At 38.4% G+C, this 25,137-nt stretch overlaps 1 protein-coding gene across 5 annotated transcripts; it reads right to left on the reverse strand.

The window, feature by feature from the left end:
• Positions 1 to 1,338: 1,338 nt before the first annotated feature.
• Positions 1,339 to 25,108, reverse strand: CSTF2 (cleavage stimulation factor subunit 2). Of its 5 annotated transcripts, none has more exons than XM_036017192.1 (16): positions 24,953 to 25,108; positions 23,813 to 23,891; positions 22,887 to 23,056; positions 22,073 to 22,209; positions 21,505 to 21,624; positions 21,258 to 21,395; positions 18,861 to 18,984; positions 12,889 to 12,951; positions 10,534 to 10,593; positions 10,259 to 10,360; positions 9,754 to 9,895; positions 8,818 to 8,993; positions 8,211 to 8,533; positions 4,507 to 4,617; positions 3,637 to 3,764; positions 1,339 to 1,566 (listed from the first exon to the last, which is right to left on the reverse strand). In XM_036017192.1, exons 1-15 carry the CDS (start codon positions 25,008 to 25,010, stop codon positions 3,642 to 3,644), a joined length of 1,926 nt encoding a protein of 641 aa, XP_035873085.1. In that variant the 5' UTR covers positions 25,011 to 25,108; the 3' UTR covers positions 1,339 to 1,566; positions 3,637 to 3,641. The 5 variants fall into 5 exon arrangements, with proteins under 5 accessions (XP_035873085.1, XP_028378430.1, XP_035873087.1 ...); XM_028522629.2 differs by having other exon boundaries at positions 1,343 to 1,569; positions 3,639 to 3,764; XM_036017194.1 differs by lacking the exon at positions 23,813 to 23,891 and having other exon boundaries at positions 1,343 to 1,569; positions 3,639 to 3,764; positions 24,953 to 25,001.
• Between the last annotated feature and the right edge of the window lie 29 nt (positions 25,109 to 25,137).

Raw genomic sequence — 25,137 nt, forward strand, 5'->3', positions numbered from 1 at the left:
TTCTCCCAATCTGGCAGAGGAAATAGACTTCCAGGAAGCCCAGGAAGCTCAGAGTCCCAAAGAGTTGGACCCAAGGAAGAATACACCAAGGCACATCACAATTACATTACCCAAGATTAAACAGAGAGAGAATCTTCGAAGCAGGAAGACAAAAGGAGACAGTTACCTGCAAAGGAGTTCCCATAAGGCTATCAGCTGATTTCTCAAAAGAAATCCTGAAGGCAAGAAGGGGCTGGAAAGAAGTATTCAAAGTCATGAAAGGCAAGGAACTTCATCCAAGATTGATCTATCCAGCAAAGCTATCATTTAGAATGGAGGGGCAGATAAAGTGCTTCCCAGATAAGGTCAAGTTAAAGGAGTTCATCATCACCAAGCCTGTATTATATGAAATGTTAAAGGGACTTATCTAAGAAAAAGATGATAAAAACTATGAACAGTAAAATGACAACAAACTCACAACCATCAACAACTGAACCAAAAAAAAAAAAAACCCTAAAACTAAAACAAACTAAGCAAGCAACTAGAACAGGAACAGAATCACAGAAATGGAGATCAAGAGAGGAGTATCAGTGGGGAGTGAGAGTGGGGAGATGGGGAAAAGGTACAGGGAATAAGAAGCATAAATGGTAGCTACAAAAAAGACAGGGGGAAGTGGTTAAGAATAGTATAGGAAATGTAGAAGCCAAAGAACTTATATGTATGACCCATGGACAGGAAGTAAGCATGGGGGGGGATGCAGTTGGGAGGGGGGTGCAGGGAGGAGGGGGTAAGTGGGACTACTGTAATAGTATAATCAGTAAACTTTTTTTTAAAAGAACCAAAAAATAAAATTATTTTTATTAAAAGAAAAAGAGTTTTAGAACAGAGAAGTAAATGTCAATAGTCTCTTGTGTTGTTGACTAGAACCAGTGGCTAATACATCTTTAACTCTGAACTATGTATGTGAATAGACCTGCTATTAACAAAAAATACATTTTGATATTGGATTTTTCTAAACTAACTATACTGCTCTGCCTGACTCTTTGCATTGTTGGTCTTTGAACCATTTTATAGCTCTAAGCATGTGCTATTGTCTTCTAATAAACTCAGAACTTCTAACAAGTTCTCAAATGGTAAATCTTATTATTCCCAGTGGAAGCAAACTCAGTAAAAACTAAGTTTCAGAAAACAGTGTTTCTGACAAATTCTCAAATATCATGAAGAAGAATAAATGGTTAACTGAAAGGAAAAACAGGTATGGCAACATAACATTAAAGTACAATTGCAGTAAGGGAAGAAAATACAGGTAAGGTTTCACCCATGGTATTCCACTTTTTCAAAACAGAAAGGTCATGCATATCAATTTGCAGTATAGTAAAATTGTGTTTAAAGTTTATTTCAAGTCACAGAAAATATACAAACTAAGACAGCAGAATGGTCTGGTTTTGTTCTGAGAGAATATGACGGGAGTCCTCCACCTGGCACCGATTTGAATCATTCAAGGGTTAGGATGTAGAAGTCATTTTTTGTAACATTTCAACAAAGTTATAGAATTAATTTATGGATTTGTTGCCAGGTAGTTTTGAAAACCTGTAAGGAAAAGTTGGGAGAAAGCCATTAGAAGTTGAGACAATGTTCTCTTCCCCAAACACCAGGAAAAAACATTTAAAAGGTAGGGGAGGGAGGCCATGCAGAAGAGTAAAACACCAGGGGCAGATTCCTAATGTGTCTGCCTCCTGCCTCTCAAAAGGAATCATCCTTTACAGCAGGGTTTCTCAACCTCAGCACTACTGACATTTGAGGCCAGATAACTCTTTTTTATGGGGGAGTGTATCTTGTACATTATAGAATATTTAGAGGCGTCTTTGATCTCTACCACTGAATGCCAGCGGCGCACCATCCCCCTAAAGCTGTGAAAACCAAAAATGTCTCCAGACATTTCCAAATGTCCTGTAGTGGGCAAAGCTGCCTCTGGTTGACAACCGGTATCCTAATGGTAATGGTATATAAACCTGCCAGTGATAGCAGAGATGGATGACAGCAAGCGAGGTATATGATGGAGGGAGAGCCAATATTTTGGCTACCGTATGCAGATAACAGCAATTAAACATTAAAACCTCGCCTATTTGAATTGCACAGAACTACATGCACACCACGCATACATACACACAAACTAATGTAGGCTTAAAAAAGTGGTAAAAACTGAGTGAGGTCTGTAGTCTAGTCAGCAGTAACGCGTCAATGTCGACTTCTTGGTTTTGTATTACAGGCCAAAGTGGTATTGTATGACAGCTTCTCAAGATGTTATCACTGGGGGAAGGTGTAAGAAGGGTACATGGGGTACTATTTTTCCAACTTCCTGTGAATTTACAATTATTTCAAAATAAAAGGTAAAATAAACAAAAACGCTTGCCATGTGATTTATGTGCAAGGCTTTGAAATGAGTTATCTCATAAGCAACAATACATAATGAAAGAAGTTTTAGAAACATTTCTACCTCCACTACCCCAAAACCATTTCCTCACATTGTAGGTAATGCCTTCTCTGGCATAAATTAATTAGAAAAAGTAAAAACGAGGAAGTGTCTTTTATCTGTTCCTCTGAATATAATAGGTACTCTATACTTTTACTGAAAGAAAATAGAATGCCCATGGTATGTGAACTGAAAAATTAAAGTACTAGTCATACCGAAAGTCTAGCTAAGCATTCATCTATGACAGATATGATGTTTATTTCCAGTCTGGATGTTTTAATGATATTATAAATGTGGATTAAAATACAATGTATTTAGTAAATACTGTACTCATTTAATTACTGTAAATGAGTTCACTATTATATGATGATATACGGATGGAAATTATAATATGAATGGGATAAAAAGTAGAACTTCAAAATGTGATATTTGAGGTGATATTAGGATAATGTAAATTTTAAACTGTTTTTACAAAACAGAATTGTTTATGAAATATAAGCTGTAGGGGGAAATTTTTTTAAAGGAAACACCAATACATGTAATCAAGTTAGGTCACATGGTTAAGATTCTTTTTATTTAATGATGAGCAAGAAAAATAAGGGCAGCAGCATACAGCAACCTCTCAAATGTATAGGGACTGATGGTGATGGTAGACATTCACTAGCTTAATTATGTGCTGTAGTACAGTTTAACCTCAAAATATTCAATATAAAATAAATACTGGAAACTAAAACATTTATACATTTTATTGAAATGCTCTGTATTCTTGCCATTTTGATAGGACAGCCTGCTATAAAATAACATAATTGACTGTGGAAGGATATACATCAAACTATATTTAGAGGTTATGTCTGGGGATTGGAATTGAGGAAGCAGAGCTTTATTACCCCAAAATTTTTACATTTCTGTATCTGATTAATTTTGTTATATTTGATTATATATTACTTTTGCTATTGGGGTAAAAAGGTTTAAAAACATTGCAACTAATTCAAGAGCTGAACAAATGCTCTGTAGCCTTCTGTTATTCTAATAGGGGCTGACCTACTGAAGGTTGAAGAGTCTAGCCAAGAGGAGTGCAGGCCTCAGGGAGTCTTGAGAGCAGGAGAGTCTTGTTAGTTAAGGTTGGAAGTATATACCCCAAATGCACAAGGAGCATGTCTGATTCAGGCCAGATAAGTTCACTCACCTTTCAAGGTGCTCCAGTGGATTTCTGTATTTGCTCCTTTAAGATCAGGATACTCTGCCTCTGTTCAGGAGGCAGCATGGCAATCTGATCTGCAGTCAGCTGAAGAACCTGCATGATCAAAGCAGCCTGCAAAGAGAAAAAAGAATAGTGAGTGTTAATGAGTGAGCATTAATGATGGCAGCTAAAAACAAAAACAAAAACAATACCAGTTGTGTCCAAAAGGAAGGATATTTCACACGTTGACAACAGCCTCCCGGAAAATCAACCCAAAGCAAACAAGAAACCAAAACCAGCTGGTGAGAAAAGGCATAATGAAAAGCAAAAGTACAACATCATCTAAGATTAGAAGATTCAAAACAGACACCTTTATGAACCCAAAGGTCTTGCAGAGTAAACTGATATCTGTGAGCTCTGGGAAGTTATTGGTTTTCAATCCTTTTGAATGTCTCTCCTTTTCACAAGTTTTAGGCCTTTACATCAGACATGAGCTCCTCATAATGGTCAAATACAGAAACAGAAAGACACTTGTGGGGAATCTGCTACTGTTTTTAGGGATAAGCTTGGAAGGGGATGAAAAAAAGGATTTAGATTTTCAGGTCAATTTGGCCTGCACAAAATAACTGGTATTGGCAGATAAACCTAAAAATGTAAGATTAGCTGCCGTTTACATACATTCATTTAAGGATTTCAGGAATGGCTCACAAATTTTCAGGTTAACAAGATCACAGAGTTCTAAGAGTACACATCACTGCCAAAGGGACTCTGAAAACCTAGCACTGGCACATAGTAACTACTAAAAAGAGGATTCCAAAGGATTTGTGCACATGGAGGCAGTCAGGCAGCATTGCTTACCTTCTGTGTTGCTTACCTTCTCATGGTCCTGTGGAGTGACTTGGTTCTGGCCAGGACTAAAGCCACCAGGCTGGCCCCCACCCTGGATATTTGCTCCCTGCATGCCTGCTCCCTGCATGACTGGAACCTGTGTGCACAAAGAGAAATGAGAGATTTTTGGAACTTCTCATACAGGTAGCCAGAATTCAGCAACAGCAATGTTAAAAATATGATCTGATTATGGGTATGAGTAAGAAAAGCAAATTAATGATTCTGAAGATCATTTCCTATTGCTAGCAATGGCAGAAGGCAGGGTTTAGGCAGAGATCAACTAGCAAGTTAGACACGTTTGCTTATAACAGCTCCAGCATCATCAACAAATATCACACAGCACAACTGGATACCATTAAATCAAGCAAAATTCAGCCACATAAGCACAGAGAACACAGAGCATCCTGGAAACTAGTGGTCAGTGGAAACAGAAATGAAAGCTGACAGGTTATAGAGATAATGTACGCTGGCCCACTGGGAAGCTACATTCACAGGGATACCGCCTATCTCTAGTTCAATCAGATATAAGTTGTTCATCCCAAAGGGTCCTATCCCACAAGTAAGGCAGAGATACTCCTAATGGCAGAGGCAGAAAGGAGATGGGAAGGCCTCTGGGGAAAAGATTGCTATTAGCCCAACATTTCCTTTTGGTAACTTTCCAGAGAGAATATGCAGCAGATGCTAAATATAGACCAAGAAATATGACTGACCCGAATTAAAAGAACAAAGTACAGTTATATCATACTTACTAGTATTTCAGATCTTTGGTGAGTTCAATCTTTGAGAAGACTACCATAACCCAAGGAAAGGCCTCAGAGCCCCTAGAATCTGTGAAAATGTCCCTATGCTGTAGTTATATTCACATTCAGGCATTCAACCAGACCTTAGGTACTCTTACTAAACACACATCATTAACAAACTTGTTACCTGCTTCCCCAGATTAGAAGAAGCAAAGCATAAAAGAAATGTGGATAGACTGTTAGGAGCAGATACCATGACAGCAATGTGAGGAGCCAGGTGACAGCCTGACAGTGACAGAAACTAGGAACCAAACAGGAAATAACTCCTCTATTATAGCATATATAATAATGGATACATTTAATGATGACTTTGTATAATCAAAATGATTAAAATCATTTTTTGTATCCTGTTTAAGAAGGGAAGAAAGCATAATGCACTTCACAAGTTATTTCTCATCTAAGTAGTTTAATAAATTTGATAGAATAGTTTTATTATCCAAAACATTCACTTACATGCATGGACTCATTTCCTAAAGACACTAAAGAGATGAAGTATTAGTATGGCTTCATACAGCCTGCTAAACTATTACTTTCTGTTCTTTATCGATACTCAATCCAGAGACAGACCTGATCTGTTACAGATCTGAAACATCTCTGAGAATAACCTTCCTGAACCTTCGGTCAATACTAACTTGAAGTAACATAATATGATGTAACCATTCACTAACTGCCATTTAAAATTTCTAGAGTGCCTATTCTAGGCAGATAAATAATGATATGTATGATAACACATCTAGGTTTGCCTAAAACAGTCAATACTAACAGACCTCTCACTCATTCTCAAATGTGTCCCTGTTCGGTAAGTTACACAATCACCCTAGTAACAATAATCCTTTTACTGATGAGTTTCCAACTTATGTGTACTGGAGTTAATTTTAAAATCTGATTTGAAATTATCAATTAAGAATATACTGTTAAGTGAAAAACAAGGCACAGAATAGTGAAGGGAGTGAAATGTAAAAATATATGTATATTCACATTTGAAAAAGTATGAGTATATATTCTTATTTGTTAGAAAGAAACATAAAACAATCTAATAAAAGCAATTATCTGTAGGAGATGGGGTTACAGGGGAGACAGGTACAGGGGCAGAAGTGAGGTTCTTATTGTGTATCTATTATATATGGATGAATATATTTTACATATTTATTTATAAGTGTACATATTGACTTAAACCATTTTTAAATGGTTTGAATGTAAATTTCTTTCTCTACCTCAGACCTAATTAGCTTTATAGAACCGACTAATGAGAACTATATAAGCCTAATATTACAGGGTAATTACTTCAAAAACTAGCAGAGACAAAGGAGCAAGACATCCAGAAATAGTCTTCCAACCACTATTTTAAATGTCTTTCTCCACAGAATTATCGACAGAATTATATAAGCACATCAAGTAGTTATTTGTTTTTTTTTTCTCCCCAACTAGAATGTAAGCCCATAGGGACAGGGACTTTTTTGGTTCACACTGCTATATCCCTACTACCTATAGCTCTGTTTGGTACATAGTAGCTGCTACATAAACATTTGTTCAATGACTGAGTGAACACCTAGAGACCATTTTTATTATGAGGCTACTGACTAGAGAGTGCACACACAATAAACACAGGGGTCCATGAATACATTTTTTAAAAGCACAACTTGAAAAACAATAAAGAGTTTTCTTCTACATATATGAGAAACAAGATAATGATGTTTCATTTTAAAGAGGGGGATGTAGGCACACATATACCCATATGCAGTGTGCAGGTAATAGGAAAGAGTGGTACACTGGAAAAAAGAGTGGGTGCTATTCCTTGCTCTGTCACTTTTTACTTGTGTTAATTGAGACAAGTCACCTGAATTCTTGGGTCTCAGTTTCCAAACCTACAAAATGAGAGAAGTGGATGATTGACATGTTCTACTTCAGCTCTGACATTCTCTCCTCTCTCTTCCCCCTCCCCCCCCCACACAAAAGGAGGAAGGCACAGAAGCATATGAAAGAGGAAAGAGAGACAGAACTATGCAGAGGAAGGAGGAAAACATATATATGAAAAAGGAAAGTGGAAGGACCAGATGCAGGGGTGTCCAACTCGTAGCCCAGGATGGCTATAAATGCAGCCAAACACAAAATTGTAAATTTACTTAAAGTATTATGAGATTTTAAAATTTCCACTAGTATTTGTGTATTTAATGTGTGGCCTAAGACAACTCTTTTTCTTTCAGTGTGGCACAGAGATGCCAAAAGGTTGGACACTCCTGGGAGGGAGATGAAGGTTCTGACATATAAAAACTCAGGGAAGATACACACCTCCCCATAACCAATTGGGGATGAAGAGGGAGGAGATGACGACATAGACAATCACAGACAACCATATAGTCTCACTGCTGGAGAGACATAAATATAAAGAAAGCAAAGATCAGAATTCAGTTACATGGGCTTAAGGTGAGCATTAGTAAAACTGCCTTTCACACTCCACTATTTAGGCTATGCAATGAAGGCAATTAAAACAGGTTTCTGTACACCTAAGATTATCTTTACATGCTCTTTACATGCTCTAATGCAGTGGCTTTTATGGTTGTACGTTAGAATCATTTGGGAGGTTTTACAAGTGACCCATGCCTAGATTCTACAGATATACTCTTTATCTCTAGATTTTCAGGGTCTCTGCTCTGAATGGAAAAGCTTCTGAAATTGTTGCACAAGGTTGCCCTTTTGGACTATTATCTTGGTAATCAAAAAATCACCACCCTAAGGGACAGAGAAACTAAAGGAAGGGAGATTCTAATCTTCCCTTTCCAATAAGCTGACAAATAGCCCAAATCAGAAAGTAGTAATAATCAGGCTCAAGAAGTAGTTCCTGAATAGATCAAGATTTCACATAGAAGCCAGAAGTGAATGCCATACATACCTGTCTGGATCCCTGGGGGCCAACTGCCCCCAAGTTAATTGGATTGGGACCCTGGATTCCACTAGGTATAGGTCCTCTAGGGCCAGGGACTGGGCCCCTCGTATCCATGCTTCTAGCCTCCATCCCTCTGACTTCCATCACACGGGCCTCCATCGCACGGGCCTCCATCGCACGGGCCTCCATCGCACGGGCCTCCATCGCACGGGCCTCCATCGCACGTGCTTCCATCGCACGGGCCTCCAATCCTCTGGCATCTAATCCTCTTGCCTCCATGGCTCGTGCCTCCATCCCTCGTGTATCTATGCCTCGGGGATCCCTTCCACCTATGAAGCAAGGTGCGAGAAAACCACTGTGTAGTTACTCCCCTTTATTACAAGAAGAATGAACAATCCAAGAGAGACAGAAACCAATTCCTTTAGTCACATTTACCTCCAACTATAGGAGACTGCTTTCTCCTCCTCAATTTCTCAGATTTGCAGCTAAATCTTAAAAATGCTTGCCAACCCTACCACTCCAACATTCTTTATTCCAGATTAGAGCCTAAGACAGCTGGGTTTATCACCAACCTACAACTGCCAGGCAGTGCTGTGCCATGGTCTGCCCTTACCTCTGCCATCCAAGGGTGGACCCCTCTGATCTAGCATGGGTCCTCTGGGCTCTGCCATTAGAGGTCTGGGCTCAGCTAATGGCCCTCCCCTCATCTCATGTGGGGGCGGGCCACGGCTGTCATGGCCAGGGACATGGTGCATGGGTGGACCCTGATGAGGTGGTCCCAGGTAACCTCTACAGATGAAAAAAAATGTTATATTTTAAAACAGAGCCAAAAAACTAAGACAAAATTGTCAACCAGAAGATAACTGAGTAAAAATCAGACAAGAACTGTTGCAAATATCAGTATATGAGTGCTAAGAGAGTAACACCAAACATGCTGAAGAAAAGCTATGCAGATACAAATCAACATACTCCAGAAATTCATATTTGGTCAGGGCACTCATAATTAAGGAGAAGTTAATGCATATCCATTATGCATAGTGAGTAGGCAGTATAGTGCTGAAGAACATTGTTACCATATGAGTTAAAATCTAAGCTCCACCACTTGTTAGTTGTGTAATCTCAGGCACATTTATTTAGCTTCTCTGACTCAGTTTCTTCATTTGTAAAATGGGACTGATATTGGTATCAATCTCATAGGTTTGTGTGGATTTAATGAGATGATCTAATAGTACTCAGAGCAGAGCCAGGGGCATAATCCCAATATCAATTATTATTTTTATTATTATTATTGCCATTATTAAAGTTACTACTACCAAGAAGCAGTATAAATTTTTCCTATTCAGGTATGTGCACTAGAATTTCTAATTTCTGAAGATGGGAGTAGTCATGGTTAGTTCCAAATGACATACCCAACTACACACCTCTGCCCAAGGGGAAGTACTTTGTCTTGGACAGCAACCAACAGGTATAACTGTATGGAAAGACTTTGTTCTCAAAGTAAGGGAAAATTCTGATTTGTCTACAATTTTACTGCTGTGTCATTGCTTACCTAGGCTCTACCTCTCCAGTTACAGAAAGTAAAGTGCCCCCACGTGGATCATTTGGAGCATCTCCTAACAGACCTCGAGGAGTTGGGATGTTGGCAGGCAAGGGCCCGCGTTGCATAGCTGCTCTGGGGTCTTGCATCGGCACTGACAGGGAAACAAACGGGGAGTTACTGCTGTGAAGGACACACAAGGAAACAAGAAATGACTCTATATACCACTGACAACATAATTCAGACACCTTAGAGTGGGTGAAACCTCACCACAGCAGACTCCTCTTGCAGCTCAAGAACAGAAGCAGGGTGTAGGCAGAATCTGTACCATGTCAGAGGTATGGATGGAATTATATAAAGAGCAAACTGGGGAGCAACCTGCCAAGGACTAGCACTGCAACCTGAAGACACTTATGCTCCTGGTTTTCCTTATAATCAATCTTAGGTCAAGGACCAGAGTCACAAAAGAGAGGTAGGGTCTTGGCATATGTGAACACTGCCATGGCTCTGCAAGAACCTGCTGTCTCCTTGCAGACTGCTATTCCATCCAAGCCTCCTGACACCAGTAGGGAGGGAGTACAGCCTCGGACAGATGCCCATATCATCCATGTTCTCTGCCCTGTGTGAAGAGGTCAATCTTAGGCTTGTGGCCCCAACAGGAGTAAATTAAAAACCCATAACACTACCCTTTTGGGTTCTGAACATGAGGATGACTGCCAAGCAGCCCTTGTCCTCTCAACGTCCCACCCTGAACACCACAAGCAAAAGGAAACCCACAGATACAATGGGTACCTTGAACTCGCTCAATTGATGCAGGCCCGGCAGGTCCCACGGGCGAGTGCTGTAGGGTTCCTAGGTGAGCATTCAGTTCAAAAGGAGAAAGAGCAGACACTTAAAAGAGCTTGCATACCCATGCAGAAACATACACATACAGACACTGGAGATTTACACACGTTAAGTTAAACAGATTTCATTAGTTTGCTCCAGGCTACAAAATCTTCCTAAACTATTTTAGTGTCTTTGGAATCTGAAACTGTTCTGCTTTGATCAGCTTGCTTCTGAAGCTGACACCTCTGGGCCACTGATTTTATTTGGGCAGGAATAACCAGCCACTTTCAATTTTCACCTCTGCTACTACGAGTCTCCTAAATCACTTTATGATTCCATTTAAAAAAAGAAACAAAATATAAAAAGTGGTTCTTTTTCTTTGGGTGGTTCTGAATCTCTAACTTAGGTAAAGAACATAAATATATTTCATAAGTAAAAACGAAAGACATTATACTGAATGTAGAAGGCAAGATTTATTCTGGAGACTCCTATAGCAGAAGTACCAAATGGAGAAAGGGCAGTGAATGAACTTTAGACAAGGAAAGAGAATATCACTCTTCAAGAAATACTATGCCACTGCAAGTCTTTGATAATAAACAGACATTATGATAAGAGCAAACGAGGACTAATGAGATGACAAGGGCACTAACACTAAACAAAGGCTGCAGAAGGCAAGAGGAAGTATCTTCTTAAACATCTCACTGTCTCCTTTCACCATTACAAATGTGCAAAAGAAACAGATTCGAAGAAAAGAAAGACAAACTAGGTACAAATGCAAAGATTCTTGCTTTCTCTGCTGGTATTGAAGGAAAACTATAAAAGGAAACTTATCTCACTCTGTCTCTTCATGAAAGCAGCCCTGATATATCTTCAAAACTTGAGCCATTTCTCTTTGTTAACTTTTGACCAGAAAAATATGAAGATAACTATAGCAGGAAGGAAGATGCCTTATGGAAGTACACATTAAAAAGCTCTAGCTTGAATAATGGCTTGGGGTAAAGGTAAAAGTATGACTGAAACTCCAATTCCTTCTCATGACTACATACTTTGGGATACATACACAATGTATTGATCAGCCAGTGGGGGTTGGGCACAACTACACAAAAACATGGGATGCTCAGATGAGGTATTTAGTTAACGGCTTGTCCTACTACCAACTGTCTGACAAGATTATTAGTTCTGTCACTTCAGTAACCAACCCCAGTGTACACAGACAAGGAGTAAGTATACAGTCCTATATCTTAATATTTTGCTTAAAAATAGGTTTCACTTATAAGCCATATGCTAAGAAGTAACAAGCTTCTCTATGACTATCCAAAGAAAATATATTTGGAAGTTAATAGAGGTGGTGTGGACTGAACAAGAGGCTAGATTCTAGAATTAGAGACTTCAGAATCTTAGCTCTGTCACTTACTAGCTGGAAGAGAAGATTAGTGTACTAAGTCCAGTCCAAGTTACTCAGATATTGGCATTTACTTACCACACCCCCTTCAGTAAATAACTCAGTACTTTCAGCTTCCACACCTTTACCTGGAAACTGAGGTGCTGCCCCTAACTCATAGGTTGTTTATAAAAATTAAATGACCTGTGCTACAATATGCATTCAGTTTTACTGGTTAGTTCTTTCTGTTTTCTCACTGTCTCTCTTCCTAATGTTGTTTTCAACTGCACCACTGTACTTCCTTTTCTTTAAATTCAGGTAACATAGAGAAATAACATGGAGATTTTGGAGTGTCTACTGTTATGGTATCCAGTGTTACTGCCACAGCACAATATACACTTATCAAGTAAGCTTCATAAGCCTTTGGTCCCTCCCTGTTTCCTCTGGGATTTCAATTTAGTATTCTACATATCCAGCCACATATTACAAACTCATTATTAAAATTTCTTATTAAATCAACAAATGTTTACACAGAGAGAGAAAACATGTCAGCAGAATCATTCGACTATCAGGAAAAGGTAAAATAAACTAAATGGCACCAAAGGATTCATTTGCTTCATCATCAATTCTTGTAGAGCTAGGCTCTGAATCACTAGATGGAAAGTGTAGACCAGAGGTGTCCAGCTGAATTTCCTACAATGACAGAAATGTTCTATATCTGTAATATCCAGCAGGGTATCCATGAGCCTACTGTGGCCATTGAGCAGTTGTAATGTGGAATTGGATTTTAGATTTTACCTAATTTAAATTTAATTAATTATTTCAACATGCAAATATCTATATGTGGTTAGTGACTTCCATACTGCCATCTTAGACAGTACAGATAGAGAACATTTCCAAGTCCAGTTCACATTAATCAGGTATTACTATTTATCTACCTTGTGCTCTCTCCATGGACACTGGTCCACTTCCTGGCATTCCAACCTGCGCCTGCATTCCTCCTAGAATATAAAGGGCAAGAAAGACAATACACATTAGAACAGTGGGAAAAAATTAACACAGTGGCTGAGTTAACAAATTTCCTCTTTCTGACCCACAAGCAGAAACCTACAAAGATAACTACCACCAAACAATGCAGCTACATAGAAGAAGGAAATTTGTTATTATATTTTAAGCTTCAGTAACATAAAAGTGAATTAAATAAGAATATTTAATCTCACTGGTTACCAGTACCTTGGCAGGCAGTTCTGTAATGCAGAACAATGGCATTCAACTATGTAACTCCTCTCATAGGAGACTGTACTGTTTCTGGGGTATTTTGTAAATGTATGGGTATACTGTTTTAGTTATAATAAAGATTTGTGGGGGCATCGCTGGCATTTAATGAGAAGCTAACAGGGATACTGCAATGTATGAGATAGTTCCACAAAATCAAGAATTACCTTGTTTTGCAAAACTTTCAAATGTCTCATTGAACATTCACACAAATGAAAATCTGTTTATAGTCATACAAACTTAAAACCTAGGTCTGTTTCATTTGTAAACAAAATGGTCTTTTGCAGTGACTGAGTAAATTATGGGTACTATATTCTGTTCTGTTATGAACTTTACCATGAGTTTTCACCATTTCAGAAAATTACATCACCAACGTCAACAGTCCTTGTGGTATCTGTCTTGCAAAAAAAAAAATACCTGTATCTGTCTACATTTGTAACCTTTACATTCATGGTATATGTGCAAGCATCTGACTGCTACCTTTTGTTTTCTAGTATAGTTTTGCCTGAATACTTGCATATTAAAAATTACTTTTTGTTATAAATTAATTTCTTTTAATTTATCCTTTATAGTATAGCTAGGGAGTTGTGCTGATTATCTTTTTTGAAATCATGTTAAGTAGGTTATATCATCATGTGTGTATTTCATTTCAGGATAGTAAAGAGTCACTGCAAAGTATCTGTTATGAAAAAGGAGCACTGGGTCTAATAAAATGGAGAACTACTGGTCTATTCTAACCAGTTAGGGTGTGATGACTGCTATATGAAGAATAGTCATGTACCCTAAGTCCCTGTCTTGTCCTTTGCACATAGAAATACTTCTCTTTTCCTCAAAGGAACAGTATATGCTACGAGTGGGGAAAAGAGACAAGCTCAACTGTTTGCAGTCATTAATACTTACCTACATGACCAAGTACACTTCACATTCTCTTATTCCATTTAACATGCCAGGTATCAAAGAGCCCTGGGTAAAAAACCTGAACCTGTGCTGGCCTAAGTCCTGCTACTAAATGTGATTTCAAACAAGTAATTTGATAAAATTACCTTATTTCCAGGCATTCTGATATGTAATACGAAGGAACTGGCCTAAACCACTGCTTAGAATATGGACCTCAGACCAGTGGATTCAGCATCATAAAGGACTTGTTATAACTGCAAATTTGCAGGGCCCTACCTCAGACCTGCTGAATTAAGAGAATCTGGGAGTGGGGACCAGCAATTTGTTTTTTAATAAGCTCTGTTGGTGATTCTAATGCACACTAATGTTTGATAACTGCAGGTCTAATTGATTTCAAAGCTCTCTTCTAGCCATAACATTTTGATTTGTTCACACTGCTCACCAAAACAATATAAAGATTTAGGATCTGAAGAATGTGGTGGCAGAAGGAATTATGGGCATGATTTCTCATATTATAAACTATCACATAATGGCACTTTTATTGTATGCACTAGCTTCCCAGAAATGAAATTGGTAGGTCAAAATGTTTATGAATCTTTACTGTGAGGATACTTTCTCAAATGGCTGAAAAACTTCACATTTCCACCAGCAATGTTGTTAATGATACCACATTTCCCATCAATAGTGTCATCTCTCTTTGAAACTTTTGCTAGTTGGATGGGTTTAAGTAAAACAAAATTTTGCTATTTAACTTACAATCTTGACTATAAATGAATTTGTTCTTGTTGCCATTTGGAAAGTGCCTACTCACTTTCTTTGCCTACTTTCCTAGTAGGTTATTCTTGCTTCTCATCAACTGTCAAACAGCTTTGTCCAGGGTATCTCAAAACTCTTAGTGAAGTTTGAAGTTGTAATAATTTCAGAAGTATGAATGCTACAAGCTCACAAAAAATATCACTTAAAAATTTATTTACACTTAACAACAACTTTTATATACTTATAATTCCCTCTTCTTGATCTGGTTTTTTAAAATTATTTTTGCAATTCTTTAAAACTAGAATTTAGAGTTCCTTTATTCTTTAATATTATAGGCACTTAGCCCTGGCTGGCGTAGCTCAGTGGATTGAGCGGGGGCTGAGAACCAAAGTACCGCAGGTTCAATTCCCAGTCAGGGTACATGCCTGGGTTGCAGGCCATGACCCCCAGCAACCTCACATTGATGTTTCTCTCTCTCTCTCTTTCTTCCTCCCTTCCCTCTCTAAAAATAAATAATAATAAAAAAATCTACTTCCGGCAAGATGGAGGCATAGGTGGACGCACCATACCTCCACATACAACCAAGATAAGAACAACAACAATTTACAGGTAGAATAACACCCAGAACTGACAGATAATTTATCTGAATGGAAGTTGGACAGCCAAGAAGTTGAAGTAGACCCGTTCATCCAGACTGGTAGGAGGGGCGGAGACGAGCAGCAGCCGGGCCTTGGTCTCGAGCGCAGAGAATAGGGAGAACTGGGTGCATAGGCAACCAGGAGCGCGTGAGGCATCCAGGGCACACAAGATCGCAGCGGTGGACCCTGAGTACACAAGCGGCAACTGGTGGACCCAGTGAGGCTGCAATTGTGAACCAGGGCAGAGCGCACAACCCAGGATCTCAGGGAAGGGACTGAGATCCCAGGAGAATGGAGCTACTGCCATTGTTCCCTCCTGCCCCGCCCCCACACACAACGTCACTATCTAGCGACTGGGGTGCCCAGCACTGGTGAACACCTAAGGCTCCGCCCCTCACCGTAACAGGAGCAACATGTCTCAAACAGAAAAACAGATCAATGCCCCAGGGCTCATCCTTTTGAGCGACCAAGAGATTGCCAATCTATCAGATGCACAGTTCAAAACACTGGTGATCAGGAAGCTCACAGAATTGGTTGATTTTGGGCGCAAATTACATGAAAAACTGCAGGTTACCATAAAAGAGATGAAGGGAGATGTATGGAGAACCAATAGGGATAGGAAGGAAACTGGGACTCAAAACAATAGAGTGGACCAAAAGGAAGAAAAAAACAAACAGGAAAGAATGAAGAAATAAGAATTCAAAAAAATGAGGAGAAGCTTAGGAACCTCCAGGACATCTTTAAACATTCCAACATCCGAAATACATGGGTACCAGGAGGGGAAGAGGAAAAGCAACAGATCAAGCACATATTTGAACAAATAATAGAGAACTTCCCCAGTCTGGCAAAGGAAATAGACTGCTAGGAGATCCAGGAAGCTCAGAGAGCCCCAAAGAAGTTGGACCCAAGAAGAAACACACCAAGGCACATCATAATTACATTATCCAAGGTAAAAATGAAGAAGAGAATGCTAGGAGCAGCAGAAGATAAGGGGACAGTAACCTACAAAGGAGTTCCCATCAGACTGTCAGCTGATTTCTCAAAAGAGACCTTACAGGCAAGAAGGGGCTGGAAAGAAATATTCCAAGTCATGAAAGACAAGGACCTATATCCCAGATTACTCTATCCAGCTAAGCTTTCATTTAGAATGGAAGGGCAGATAAAGTGCTTCTCAGATAAGGTCAAGTTCAAGGAGCTCATCATCACCAAGCCCTTATTTTATGAAATGTTAGAGGGACTTATCTAAGAAAAGAAGATAAAGAAAAAACATGTATAGTAAAAGGACAGCAAACTCACAATTATTAACAACCACACCTAAAGCAAAACCAAAAGAAACTAAGCAAACAACTAGAACAGGAACAGATCCATAGAAATGGAGATCACATGGAGGGTTAGCAACAGGGGAATGGGAGGAGGAGAGAGGGGGAAAAGGTACAGAGAATAAGTAGCATAGATGGTAGGTTGAAAATAGATAGGGGGAGGGTAAGAATAGTATGGGAAATATAGAAGCTAAAGAACTTATAAGTATGACACATGGACATGACTAAAGGGGGGAACATGGGTGGGAGAGGGTGTACAGGGTGGAGGGGAGTGAAGGGGGGAAATGGGACAATTGTAATAGCATAATCAATAAAATATATTTTAAAAAATCTTAAAAAAATACTATAGGCACTTAATGATATTCATTTTCCTTTACTGCTTTCACTATTTCCCGTACTTTTTTATATGAAGTGTTAATACTTTTTGTTGTCTTTTAGATAATTTTAAAATTTCTACTTTTAATTCAAAAATTACCTAGGGTATTTTTCCAGTAAAGGTTTTACTAGGTACCTTTTATTTATTTCTAATTTTATTGGCTCATAATCAGAGAATGCAGCCTATACAACCTTAATGTTTTAAAATTTGTTTTTATTTTATGGCTAAGTACATGGTCAAGTTTTTGTTTATTTGTTTGTTTTACTGTGCCATGGTCACTTGGGGGCATGGGGGTGACTCCTCCAGTCAAAAGATGTAAGGTGCCTTCTATATACTAAATCAAGCTTACTGATTCCATTATTTTATTCCTTAATGTCCTTATTTATTTTTTGTGCACTAATACAATGCTACTCAAAGTGTGGTCCCCAGACAATGCCGACCCACACTCAGTGAACTCTTGTTCACTCTGTGAACTGCCATTAACAGTTCATGACAATGTAAGTCCAGAAATGGAGAGCAGTCACTTAGAAACCTTTATAGCTATTTGACATTGCTGTGACATCCAAGTGCATGGTCGGTGCACTAGACTCACTGAACAGGGTATTTGGATATTTTTCAACTCATGTAATCAGCTGTATATGTCATGGCTTGCATACTTGTCATGTACAGTGGAACAACATTACAACTATTTTAAGGTAAATTATGCACCTATATTTCATAAATGTATAAAATACAGAATCTATTTCTTTCACTGAAAGATAATTTAACTACAACACTATAGGATAAATGAAAACTGTGAGTTGCTGAAATTTCTGTAAAAATCCCTTCTTCCATTACTTGTTAACTTGTCTCTGTACAAAACAGAACAATTTAGATTCGAATTCCCCCATGAGTAGCGTTGCAGTCAATCTAACCCAGATTAGATAAATGAACAAGAAGCAAGTTTGCTGTATAAAAACTTTTAATACTGATATACATTGTGTATTCATACAGGTGTTTCATATGGGGAATCACCACTTCATGCATAATTTCAGTTACAACTGTTCAATGACAAAAAGCTAACAGTGTAATAGCAATGCTCTATTAATTCCTATGTATACTTTCAATGAACACATGCAATTTTCAAAATTCTGTTTTCTTCCTGTTTTCTGGTCTGGCTTAATGAAATGTAATGTTATAGCTGTTAAATATGAAGAAATGTGTCCATGTATTCTGTATCTGTTTTTTTTTTTTCCATGTGCTTTTACCCTAATTTGTCTCTGGCTTTTAATGGAAGAATTCAGTCTTTCACACTTAGTAGAATAATGACTATACAAGATTTTATTCCTTCCCCCTTACTCTACTTTTATTTTACTTACTTCACAATATCATTTTCTTTTCTCTGTCTTTGTTGCCTTGGTCTAGTTTCCATTCATTCTAATTTTCCCTTCACTAATTTGGAAGTGTTACTGTACCTTTCCACTTTATTGTCCTTTTCCCTGTTGTCATAATCACACATATAGGATTTGTATATAGGAAATCAACTATTTCCTCCTCCTAGGATATATATTTCCTAGTTGTATATTAATTTTATATCAAGATCTATCCCATTTGCAATAAAAAAACTTTAGCAAAATACCAAGATGGTGAAGGCTCTAAATGAAACATACCTCCAGGAGCTAAGGAACCAGGGCCAGGTCCTGTTACAGCTGTTGGTATTTGCCCTGGTGCCGGAACTCCAGCCTGCATAGAAGCTTGCATCAAAGGAGGTGCACCATTGACATGCATGCCACCCTGAGCAAGAGAAAAACCAGAGTATGTAGATATTTCTGTGAACATGCAACATACAAAGTTTATGACCTTAAAGAACACTTCAAATTGATACCCCCAAATATGCTACCAAATATCCTTTTTCTATAGCATGTCAGAGGCAGATTTAGGTTTATAACAAAATTTGAAGAGAAGATGCAATACACATGAAGAGCCTGCTTGTAACACAGTTAAGGTGGACCACATTCTGAAAGCTGAGATGGAGAAGTTCTTATTTGTATGCAGAGGCTACATGTAGCACCTATTGTTGACTTCATGACTGGGGCCTGGAAATAAGAGTAAAAAAAAAAATAAGTGCCTTGAACCCAAGGAGAAAAAGAGGAGACTGAGACATTTTTATAAAGAAACTGAAGGCAGTCTTCCTTTTTTAAGATTTAAAAAAAAAATTTGCCCAATCTTTTCTCATCCTGGTCCTGAGATATAATTTTGGATTAGGGGGAATGTTAATTTAATGCTACATGAAGGCTCCTGGAGGGAAACCAACTGTTATGTTTTCACCTGTGTATTCCCCAGAGAATTAAGTAGTTCTTTGGAATAGAAAAAGCTCAATAAAGAAAGAATAATAGCTGTTATAAAAAAACCACATATACTTTCAGAAAACACAAAGAAATTCTAAAACAGAAAGTTGTACAGTGAGGTGGTTAAGAGAAAACAGGCTAAGAGGTCACATAAAACCAGGTTTAGATCCTGGATGTTCCACTTACAATTATGCTGTTTTTGGATCGGTTAACCTCTCTGGGCCTTAATTCATTTCATTCTATTTCTGAAAAAATATTTATTGAGTTAGAGCAGGGGTTAGCAAACTATGGCCCATGGGGAAAATCTGGCTTACTGCCTCATTTCATAAAGTTTTACTGGAACACAACCACACACATTTATTTATATATTGTCTGTGGTTGATTTTATACCTCCAAAGACAGAATTGAGTAGTCAGGACCAATTCCACAGCCTGCCAAGCCAAAAAATACTTACTACTGGGCCATTTACAGAAGATGTTTGCCAACTCCCACCCTAAACATTTATATGATCCATCCAAGTTGTTTGCCTCTGCCAATCTGATAGGTAAAAAATGGTAGCTTTTTGTACTTTGTTTATATTTATCTTTTTGAGGTTGAACAATTTTTCATTTATTTAATGTATATTTGTATTTCCACTTTTGAGAACTGTTTATGTCCACTGCAAACTTTTCTACTGTGCTATTGGTAATTTTCCTACTAATTTACAGGTCTTTTCAGCTACTTACGAACAATTCCAGATATATAAAATGTATAGAAAATAAAATTAACCATGCAGCTTAGGAAATAAATAATATACACAACTGAAATCTCCCACGTGGTCTTCTCCAATTGCACCCTGTATCCCCTTCTTAGACAACCACTTAAGAATTCTTACAGATGTTTTGAAATTTTATGTAAATCATTATATACTAAAGATATTCTTTCCAATTCACTCAACATGTTTTTGGGGTATATGCAGACACATACATTCCATATTTTGGGAATGCTTCCACATTCACTTATTTTCACTTCTGTATGATATGTTTTTAAGTTATCTGTGTTAATACCATGAATCCTAGTTCAACTTAATTGCTATATGGAACTATGTTTTTAAAAGTCAGTCATGGTGACATATGCAGTTTATTTAAAATTCCATTCTGCTGATGTATATTTAGGATGTTTCTAATTTTTCACTATTATAAGGTGGCAACAAACATTCTTAAACATGAGTAAGGGCTCTTAATAAGCCTGTTGTTCAAGTGTATGGCAAATACAAGTTTTTTCCCAAGTGTCATCTGTCTTTGGTGTTTATTTCTTTTTCTCCATATAGAAATTTTTTAGTTTTTACATGTATTGAGTTTTTATGGTTTCAGTTTTGTGTCACACTTAGAAAGCTAGGTTTTTACTTTTTTCATTGGAAAGAATGGAGATAAAAAAATCGCTGTATGAAATGAAACAATGTGTATAAAATAACAAAGTGCTAACCCCAGTGCTACATATGCACAGACACACAAAATTAGCTTATCAAAAAGGGCTACCAGGAAGGGCCTCTTTTTTTCCCCACAAACTAGGCACTGAATCTATATTCATTCAGATGCCATATACTCTGCAAACTAGAAACTGCTTCTATGCCTAGAAACTGAAATTACCAACTGGCTCCTGACCATTCTTCTTTCAATATACCCTCCTAAAATGAAAATGACATTCTAAGACAGCAAATGTTAAGGGGTAAAACCCTACCAAAGACTGGGCCCCAGGGGCCTGAGGATTCTGCTGGTTCATTGACACATTGGATCCTGAGGCAGGCCCAGCACTGTGGACTGGCTGAGGGTTGCCTGCAATCAGTGTTGGGATATTTGTCTGGCGATGCAGAATTTTCTAAAAGGTAAAAAGACAAATCTATGAGCTGTCTTATTAACAAAGCAATCAGGTAGTTCCTACCCTCACTCAAGGTTTACCCCAGCATAAAAGAACCAGAGGCACTCACCAGAGCAATTTCTGGATCCACAATTCTCATCACTACCTGAGCTTGTAACAAAGCATACGCCAGTTGAGGATTTTGGAGCAACATGTTCCGTGCTTCCTGGGGACTATTCTGGACACACAGCTGAGGAAATAAACAGAAAAATTGTCAAGTTCAATACTTATTACTTAAAAATCAATAGTGATTTAGAGGCATCCCCATCTGAAAAATGTAATAATGTCGTGGTTTTTGCACAGCACACAAAATCTTGGCAGGCAAGAGAAGGAAGAGGCATTTCAAATACCATAATACCATCATTTAGGGAAAAAATCCACATTTTAATATCTATATCTGATATCTACAGGCTACAAAAACCCAGCCAGGTTGTGTTGGTATGTTTGTGTACTAATGGAAACTCTGCACAAAATGTAAAATATACCATGGACACATGGAATAGCGAAAGAGAAAGATATGGTGTTCAACAGGTACACCTTCTACTTGAGCACAGGGAATCATTTCCATTAACTTGATCAATTAACTCTTGAAAATTTGATGTGATTGGATTTATTCATAACTTAATGCTTCCTCCCACCTTCATCTGTTTCATCAGCTCAAACATCTGCTCTGGTGGAAGGCTAGCAACTGCTTTGCTAATGGACTCAGGGGCATCCTCAGGACTGATGGTCTCTCCATAAGGTGACTCAATAACAGGGGCACCAGTGCCAAGGCCTGATTGGGAAGAAAGTACAAAAATGTTAAAGAGGCAAAATAAAGAGCTAAATCATTTTAAGTGTCTATTTTCCAGAGCTGCTATAAGGACCTGTTGATAACTTAAATTCTCTGGAGCTCAGAAATAGGTGATTTGCAAGTCTCTTATTTCTGTGGAAGAAGTGACAGAGTGTATTTTCTGCTTTTAGAATAAAGCTTGGCCACAATAACACAGGTGGACCTAAATTAGGGATTGGACATATCAATTTCCTTTGACAAGCACTTTCTGAAGCAAAAGGTTTAAATAGAAAAAGATGCTACTTTCTAAATGGATTCCTGAATCTATAACCTCAAAAAAACCTTAAGAATGCCTTAGTATCCCCACCAGTTACAGATCTGGCAACATAGTTATAGGAATGGCAAACACCAATAACATAATTAGTGCTACTAATCACTTGGTAAGCCTGAATTCATCTTCAACTGGAATTAACTCCTCAGCAACTGAAGGATTTCTAAAGTCATCTTTACCTTGTTTCTCAGAGATACACACTTCCCTGATGTAGGCACCTCAGATGGGTCAAGTAAAGAAGTTGTGTGGGTAACCATTTAAGCAGATGCTAAAACATACCATAAATGGAAAATCTTCATTGTTAAATCTTTACTACCTTATGCTGCATACAACTGGGGTTTATACTCACTCTTCAGCTCTTCTTTGTTCTTTTCACTAGCAGCATTGTCCACTCGAAGTGCTCTCCCACTGAATTCACGCCCATTCAGGTTTCTCATGGCACTAAGTGCTGTCTCTTGGTCTTGGTATTCACAGAAGCCATAACCCTTTGGCTTTCCTGTCTCCCTATCATATACCAACCTGAAGAGCAGAATAAAGTATCAGGCACAAATGTTACATACACACAGGGTTCTTGCAAGCACTGCCACATTCTAATTTGGTGAACTGTAAGGCAAATAATTTTATCACTCTGACTGCCTCACTGAAACATTTTTTAAATATTCAAAAAACTTTACTTTTTAATTACAGTTCTTCCCCTGCCTCAGCTGATATGAGTGGGATGCTAATAAGGATCAACAGCTTCTCTGACTAGTGAAGGATCCTGCTCAATTCCGTGTAGTGGGAAGAGCCCATACTCTACAGTGTTATTGGTAGAAGTGACAACAACAAGGGGTGGTTGAGCAGAGAATGCTCATAGCTCCACTGGCTTGAGGTTGTAGTCATTGTTGGAGAACGCACATTTTTTTGCTTGACTGTGTGCATGTGCAGCACATTCTGGAGAAAACTCAAACCAGTTACACACATACCTGCTGACCCTGAAGTTGGACACATGTGCATAGAACACACAAAAGGCCCAGGAGAGTAAAACCCTAGGCATACTTAAAAATGGCATGAACTTTGAATGCTGCCTGCATCAAAAAAATTAATCTTTTAGTAAAAATTAATGTAAACTGTATGGTATGTGAATTATATCTCAATAAAGTTGTTACAAAAAAAAAAAAAAGAAGAAGAATGCACATGAAAAGTCACCAGTAAAAATCTTGCCATTATTACCAACGCCAAATTTTTTGGTGATTTTTAAAGAAACTCCCACCAAGTAGCAAAAGAGAATCGCACCTGAAACTAACAACAGGTCCAACCTCAGAAAAGATGTCCTTTAATTGCTCTTCAGTAGCCTCATATGGAATGTTCCCCACTAAAGAAGAAAATAAGTAACATTAAAATTCTGAGTTTGTAACCTAGATCTTTAGTAAGAAAGTAAACAGTTTCAAAGTTATCAAGGAAAATGTAATAACAGGATTGAAATACAGTGCTCCTCCAATCCCAGTTACATGATACTCTTAGATGCTGACTTTAACTTCAAGAAAAACAAACCAGAGTCTAAATACAAAAAGTGTACCATTGTAAATATCAGTTCTCAGACTGATCTAACTAGAGTTACATTTTCCTTAACTTTGGTGAAAACACTTAGGCATTGTTAGTACCTAAATGTCTGCAAGTCTTAACGACACTAAAAATATCAACATTGTAACCAGCACATATGTCCACATTTACATACACACAGTCTCAAAGGAGAATGACCATGCACGTAGTGGACGATGTTTAAAAATTGTTTTGTCATACCCCTTTAAAACGGTGCTTTAAAATAATAACACATACTTAAAAAGAAATAACTTATTTCGGCTGAAAAGATTACTTAGAAGAGGTCTGATCCTTTTAAAATGTCTTTCGCGATGTCTTAACCGTTCATTCATTTACTTACAATCCACCTTGAAACGCCAGGTAGCTGCTACCACTATCAATGAACTATTCGGTAAAATGTAACGGGCTTCTAAGCACAGAATGAAAGTTCTGGTAAGAGGGCGGGAAGTGGACACAAGTATCTATATCCTCACCGCATAAACTGTATTCTGAAATAGGGGGTGAAAAGTAGTATGGGACACCTGCCAAGCGACCTCGCTTCTAGAAAATAATTGAAGCTAGAAAATGAATGAAGAGAGAAATGCACAGAAACTGAACGCTAGTTTCACTTCCTCGGCCACGTCGTGGAAAGGATGCCAACCCCTGGGAGAAGGGGAACATCACTTTGCCCACGAGCTCACCAGTTTGGGCGCCCCACAAGTGAGACAGGTAGAGCTGCACGCCTGACGGAGCAAAGGCTCCCAAGGCTATTCAAGAGGTGCAGGAGACTTTCCGCGCCGCTCACGGACTCTGTCCGTCCTTCCCCGGTGGTTGGCAACAATAAATTCCTCTTACCGAACACCGAACGTAGTGAACGATCTACCGCAGGATCTCTAACATTCAAACCCGCCATCGTTCTTTTTGCGGCTTCCGGTTTGCCGAGGCACACTTCCGTACTGTGCGAGAGACCAGGGACCCACACGGTGTCGTACTGCTCCTGAACCGGAAACGCCCGGGCAGGGCGGACGCAGGGCCCCTCC

This window comes from Phyllostomus discolor, chromosome X (genome assembly GCF_004126475.2).
Source record: "Phyllostomus discolor isolate MPI-MPIP mPhyDis1 chromosome X, mPhyDis1.pri.v3, whole genome shotgun sequence".
NCBI lineage: Eukaryota > Metazoa > Chordata > Mammalia > Chiroptera > Phyllostomidae > Phyllostomus > Phyllostomus discolor.

Excerpts from the sequence above, each read along its gene's own strand:
- CSTF2 (XM_036017192.1), bottom strand. The coding sequence starts at position 25,010 with ATGGCGGGTTTGAATGTTAGAGATCCTGCGGTAGATCGTTCACTACGT. Across the intron at positions 23,057-23,812 it reads GGACCTGTTGTTAGTTTCAG|GTTGGTATATGATAGGGAGA; the intron begins GTGCGATTCTCT and ends TCTGCTCTTCAG. Across the intron at positions 10,594-12,888 it reads GTCCATGGAGAGAGCACAAG|GAACCCTACAGCACTCGCCC; the intron begins GTAGATAAATAG and ends ATGCTCACCTAG.